Raw genomic sequence first — 6,556 nt, 5'->3', positions numbered from 1 at the left:
ATTACTGACAGCCAAAAAGTCGTCGTTATTTGACTCGTCACTAAATTTTTATGACGGCTTTCAAAAATCAGTCGATATTTATGAAGGCTTTCTTCGTCGCTAACTTAGCGACAACTTTTACAATCACCTATTACCCATGGTTTTTCCGTCGCTATCTAACATACGGCTTTTTCTATCGCCATTTACCGATGGTTTTTCCATCGCTAAATTACCGATAGCTTTTTCCATGGTAATTAATTTGGTATGCACACAAAAAAAACTTCTTTTGTTGCGAATAAAAATGTCGAGGTGACCAAGAACAAGAATAACAAGGTAAAGAAGGAGATTTAAGTGTGAGTAAGATGGTATGCTAACTCGTATTTATAGTTTACCACGGTTTTATCCATCGGTAGCTTACCGACGATTTTTTTAGGATATTTATACGTTTTGTCAGTAAATGATTTTTGGATTTTTTAAAGTCCACCAAGATGTTGGTAGGCGGCATTTTCAAATTTTGAAATTATTTCGACAGTAAAACCGTCAGTAATCAATTTTCAAATTTTTTAAAGCCCGTCAAATTATTGGCAGTAGAAATTTTGAATTTTGAAAGTGCCGACCTTTTTTTTTTTTTTTTTTTCTGTTGATAGTAAATTTAAAAAAAAAACATGTTACCAAATAGCAAGATTTTGCGACGGTTTTGGGACCACGTAAAAAGTCGTCAACAATTCAGTATTTTTTTTGTAGAGACTGTTACCTCCCGGTAACGGCCAAAGCTAGGAGAAGAGATTATTGTTCCATGGACCAACCCATGACTCCCACATATATCAAGACAACCTTCGAGCTCGATCGTTACCTCTTGGTGGTAGCAAGAGATAGGGGACTGATTTCTTCGCACAAGAACCACTCGACGACTTGGTAAACGATGTTGTAACACAGACACCTGTGCCAAGACATATTTGAGAGGGATCGGACGCCGAGATACGAGCATGGAAAGCCGAGGAATGGAGGGACATAACCATCAGCCGAGTGGAGGACCAATGTAGTCGATGCACGAAGAAGAGGACCATCAAACGAGAAAAAGACAAAGGGGTGATAAGACATAGGCAAGTCATCAGCACACAAGGACGCGAAGTATGTAACTTATCAAGAACGCCTCTCAAATAAACTTCATTCCTACACTCCGACAAGATTTCAAAGATCCAGTCCAACCTCGAATATAGAGCCAGAAAATAACCCACCTGACATCAGAATCAATCCCCATAGTGTATTGCGGCTGAAGGAACCAACACGTGATCAAAGGAGCTACGCGATGTGCGCTACCTTTGAAACAGATTGATAGTGACCAACATTAGCAAACCTCAACAGGACAGGCACATAATTTTACGACATTGACGCATACTCTGAAAAGCATGCCAACCCCAAAACCTAGGCATCCTGGACCACACGATGACTGGGGAATCACAAAAATCCAACGTTCCGGAACTACGAGTGGAGCGGAAAAGGACTGTGACTCAACCTTGGATCTTCTCAAATAAATATAAGTCATCTAAACCTAGGAGATAGTAAGTTCTTAATTCATCACATCACAGGTAGCACCGACGGGAGCCCTCAGAGTTCACCTCATATTTCAAAGCTACAACATGTTCCTCTCACTATCGTTCTCAACCTTATATAAGAGTTATCTTCATTATATTTTTTTTTTGTTCAATTACCGTTTTTTTTTTGTCAATTACCGTATTTTCTTAAACGTGGGTCTTCTCATGTGAAAAAAAAAACGTGGGTCTTCTCAACCCCTAATTGGCCCATTCCATGTAAAAGAGAAAGAAAAAAAAAAGTGAAGTAGAAGACAAACTACGTATAAATACAATGAGCAAATGAAACAAATGCACGCCGCATGAGGAATATAAAAACACACAACCAAAAGCTAAAGCAGCACCGCAATATTCGGAGTTGCTGCGGCGCCATCATCGTGTGGCGACTGTAGCAGCAGCTTTGTTGTTGTTGTGTGTGTTTCTTCTGCAATCTGCATACATATATAATATATTGGAATCAGAAATCACTGTGTGTTTGTGATCGTGAGAAGTGAGAGCAGCGGAAATGGGAGCAGAACCCCTGTCCACCACCACCACAGACCACCAAGTGGTACCATTGGTTCTCGGGCTTGCACCTTCAGCCCTCGTCGATCACGTCGCTCGCGTCGGTGGGGCCTTCCTCGAGCAAATTCCTGGTGAACAAGGTGGCTCCATTCCTGTATGTATTCTTTTCTTTCACCCCCGTCACTTTGTTTTTGTTTCTGTTCAATTTTCATACTCCTTAAACTTTCATTTCATCACTTACTTCACTTTTGTGCTCTTTTCCTTTGTACTAATATATTTGCACAAAATTCAAGATAGGTTTACTTAGAAGTTAAGACTAGTAGCTTTTGATCAGGAGTGATTATACCACCTTTCAATGTGGATACATGGATTGTTGTTTTATTTACCTTTTCGACTTTGCGACAAACTATTATTCGTGTAAGGGTGAAGATACAAGTTCGACCCCCGGAAACTCTTTTGTTAGGAGGGATTGACACGGTTTCATAACAAGAAAAAAATGACAACCACTTCCTCCTTTTTTTTTTTTTTAATATCACATTCACATCACAACCACATCTCTCATCTCTCACTTGACATGTTGAATTATGTATGAAAAATCAGTTTCTTGCTTGTAGGTTGCGCTTGAAGAGCTTGAACATATACTGAGGGAGGTCAAAGCTCATGTTCTCTCATGCCCTGATGAGACTTCTACCGTCAAGACCATGGCTGGAGGCAGTGTTACGAATACAATTAGAGGGCTGAGTGGTGGATTTGGGATTTCAAGTGGAGTCATTGGGGCGTGTGGGGATGATGAGCAGGGGCAGCTATTTGTCCATAACATGGTCTTCAATGGAGTGGAACTCTCAAGGCTCAGGAAGAAGAAAGGACACACAGCACAGGTTTGCTCCATTAATTAATCAATGACATAAAATTGGAGTTTCGATTTGGATACAGGCTTATTGGAGCTTATCTACTGGAAAATGCACTAAATGAGCTCCAATAAGTGCTTTTTGGTTTGCATCCAAATAGATACTTAATAACTTAGTTATCTGCTACAGTGTGTGTGCTTGGTTGATGCCTTGGGAAACCGTACCATGCGACCCTGTCTCTCAAGTGCTGTCAAAGTTCAGGTACATGACTCTATTGTCTCAAATATAAGCATATATATTTTTATTTGATCTTAGACCCCTCCCCCCCAAATCTGTAAGTCATGTGAGGCTTCAACCAAGAGTGTGTTTGATTCTGTTGTTAGGAGCCCCATAATCAATTATAAGGAGAAGTTATGAAGGGTAGCTTCAGGAGTTGCGGTGTTTTGGATTGTGTGCGCATCGCACCAGGCAAAGCTTATATGCATATAGTAGGGATTAGAATATAAATAGGCATGGGTTAAATTTTGGTAAGTTTGTCTAACAATTACTCTGTTTTGTGCAGGCAGAAGAATTGACCTCAGAGGATTTCAAGGGCTCTAAGGTTATTGTCTGTAACAATTAAATATGGTGGATATTTTGGTGTTTGGTATCTTGTCCTTTATGTTTCGTTCTTATAACTGTTTTCTAGTTTTTCATGTCATGGTGATAGGGATTATATACATTTTATTCATGGACTGAATTAATTGTTCATGCATATTCCACCAAATATATCATAGGATGAAACTGGTCTTGCCTTTTTACTCAGTACTCCAATTTCATACTAACAAGGTTGCTGATAACATTTCAGTGGTTGGTGTTGAGATTTTCAGCATTTAATTTGGAAGTTACTCAAAAAGCCATTCTTTTAGCCAAACAGGAAGGTCTTCTTGTTTCCTTGGATTTGGCCAGTTTTGAGGTATTCTATTGCAACTTAGCTTAATCTATCCCCAATTAGTTATGATATCATGTTTGTGTAAGAAAAATGTACATACCAATATTGATGTTACTGTCGGAGTTTTTTCGTTTTGTAGACATTTGATACCTTTGTAATTACATCAGCTATATATATGTTATGTCACTAGTCTTATGTGGTGTCTTTATTTTGGCAAGATGGTTAGGAATTTTAAACAACCACTGCTGAAGCTACTTGAGTCTGGAAACATAGATCTTTGCTTTGCCAATGAAGATGAGGCAACTGAGCTTCTAAGGTAACCGTTTGTTAATTATGTTTACTTAACCCTGCTTTGTATCAAGATATGCATTTTTGCAAGCTATACATTGGCCTTAGTTTCATTTAATAAGTAATCTGTTGATTGTTTATTATATGTAATGATACTTAGACGTACAAATAGTGCAGACACGCAACAGACACCTTATTTTTTCTCTCTATCTCTCTACTCTTGTCACATTCGTCATATATCACATCCATTATGTCTCTCTCTCTCTCTTCTCTCCCTTTCTCTATTTGGGTATCTGTTGGATGTCTGTACTATGCGGATGTCTACGGTCATTTTCCCTTTTTGATACATGATGCCAATATGCTTTACATTGGCTTCAGGGGAGAACAGAATGCTGATCCTGTAGCTGCTGTAGAATATCTAGCCAAATACTGCAAATGGGCTGTAGTAACATTAGGTTCTAATGGATGCATTGCTAAACATGGAAACGAGGTGTGTTGTTTTCCATCTTTTCTTGTGAAGATAGTATTGTATGATTGTTAGCTAAGTGAAGCCATTTGATGTTTAGAACCCTTTTGTTATTGTTCATGTTTGGAAACTCGATAGATTTCTGTGCTGAAGGATAAGTGATTCTGAAAAAAAAAAGCTACTTCTAGTAATTTTTTGTGGGAAAAAACTAAAAGTGATTTAGTAAGATTTAAATGTGAAACATGTTGTCAGCTAGCGTGTTAAGTATGGTTGGGTTACAGTTGAAATGAAAAGTAAAAACACATTTAGTTTATCCAAGAGTCAAGTTCCATTCACTATGAGAACATTTTGTGCATAAAAAACTATGTTTTTCTGCATTCGAACTCGTGCTGACTGTTAAAAACAATAAAACAAGAACACCTTTAGTGTAATAGCATAGATTTTTAAATGATTTAACATGTTTCTTTTGAAAATGTAAGGTTGTACAAGTCCCTGCCATAGGAGAATCAAAGGCAAGTGATGCTACAGGAGCTGGGGATCTTTTTGCAAGTGGATTCTTGTATGGGGTGATTAAAGGTCTGTCACTTGAAGAATGCTGCAAAGTAGGCTCATGCAGTGGTGGGGCTGTGATTCGCTCTCTTGGTGGTGAAGTGACATTAGAGAATCGGCAGTGGATGTACAAGCACATGCAGTTAAAGGGTCTTCTCACGCCTGATACATCCAAATGAGTAAATCTTATTGATAGATACTCTTGATTTCTTACTTTACAATTTATCACCTACCATCAAATGGTAGCTCTTGTTCAAATCTTGGTTTGGTTTAACTAATATATGGATGACATGGAAATTCAATTTGACATCAAAATTCATTGGTAGGATTTGCTAGTCCTGCTTAATTTGAACCATCACCAATAATCATGGTTGCTTCAATTTTCTGAGTTTTATTTTTTTTAAAGAATTTTCTTTTGAGTTAATTCAACTGATGATAGGTAAAATATATATATGAGTTGCTATAGTTTTCATCAGTTAATATCATTTTGATACTTGTATGAGTTTATTAGGAAAATTCATTTTTCATTTAAGCATTTTTTTTTGGTACATAGGAAAATTATTTTTCATTTAAGCATTGATAAAATATAATCAATTTTAAAGTCTTGATATTTTTTAAGATAGCTCGGTTCTACTTGGACCCTCCAATGTGACTCTACCTCATAAAATCTTGAAACCAGTAATATACTCCTGAGAATTGCTACGAGTGTGTTTGTTTTAGATATTTAAATAATCATTATTTAGAAAAAGCTGAAAACAGGTTATGTGGAAAAGCTTTGGTTAGCTTATTAGAAAAATATATTAGGATAGATGAGAGATAAGATAAAAAAATGTGATTTTAATTAGGGTAATCAAACACAAGTCAGATTATTATTTTCTGAAAATCACTAAAAAATTATCTCTTTTTTTAGACAGCAAAAAATTAATCTAAAACTAACTTACTCATATGAGACAAAGAAATGATTTAAGAATCCAAAATGAAACACATGTGGCACTGTTTTAGTTTTGGCTTAATTGCACATTTGCTCCCTCATCTTTCACCGTTTTGCGAAGTCCCTCCCCCATATTTAAAACGAGCAAATTCCCTCCCTCATGTTTCAAATTGTGCTGCCGTTAACTTTCCATCCAATTGTTAACGGCGGTTACTATTTTCACTCCATCCATTTACTAACCACACCCCTCAATCAATAATAAAAATAAAGGAAAATATAAATGAAATAAGTTAAATACAATTAATAGAAAAACAGAATTTTTTTTTATAAAATCAAAGAAAAAAAAACTAAATCAGTCAAAAAAGTGAAAAACAATAACGATTTCTGCACGTGAGGTTCCCTTCATCTTTCCCATTTCTCCTTGCGAATTCATCCTTTGTTCATCTGCATCCCCCTTCATCATCATCA

General features: G+C 36.9%; 1 protein-coding gene across 1 annotated transcript; it reads left to right on the top strand.

Annotated features, from left to right (window-relative positions):
• Positions 1 to 1,861: 1,861 nt before the first annotated feature.
• Positions 1,862 to 5,537, top strand: LOC130720812 (uncharacterized). Its single transcript, XM_057571515.1, has 8 exons — positions 1,862 to 2,229; positions 2,690 to 2,953; positions 3,113 to 3,184; positions 3,486 to 3,524; positions 3,771 to 3,878; positions 4,073 to 4,170; positions 4,521 to 4,632; positions 5,088 to 5,537. The coding sequence occupies exons 1-8, from the start codon at positions 2,077 to 2,079 to the stop codon at positions 5,334 to 5,336; spliced, it is 1,095 nt and encodes a 364-aa protein (XP_057427498.1). The 5' UTR covers positions 1,862 to 2,076; the 3' UTR covers positions 5,337 to 5,537.
• The last annotated feature ends 1,019 nt before the right edge of the window (positions 5,538 to 6,556 follow it).

Source organism: Lotus japonicus, chromosome 5 (assembly GCF_012489685.1).
Source record: "Lotus japonicus ecotype B-129 chromosome 5, LjGifu_v1.2".
NCBI lineage: Eukaryota > Viridiplantae > Streptophyta > Magnoliopsida > Fabales > Fabaceae > Lotus > Lotus japonicus.
The sequence above is the reverse complement of the archived record's forward strand: the minus strand, read 5'-3'. Positions and strand labels throughout refer to the sequence as shown.

Bases quoted from the DNA above. Each gene is read 5' to 3' on its own strand.
- LOC130720812 (XM_057571515.1), top strand. From the start codon at position 2,077: ATGGGAGCAGAACCCCTGTCCACCACCACCACAGACCACCAAGTGGTA. The intron at 4,171-4,520 runs GTAACCGTTTGT...CATTGGCTTCAG, and splicing joins GAGGCAACTGAGCTTCTAAG to GGGAGAACAGAATGCTGATC. The intron at 4,633-5,087 runs GTGTGTTGTTTT...TGAAAATGTAAG, and splicing joins TTGCTAAACATGGAAACGAG to GTTGTACAAGTCCCTGCCAT.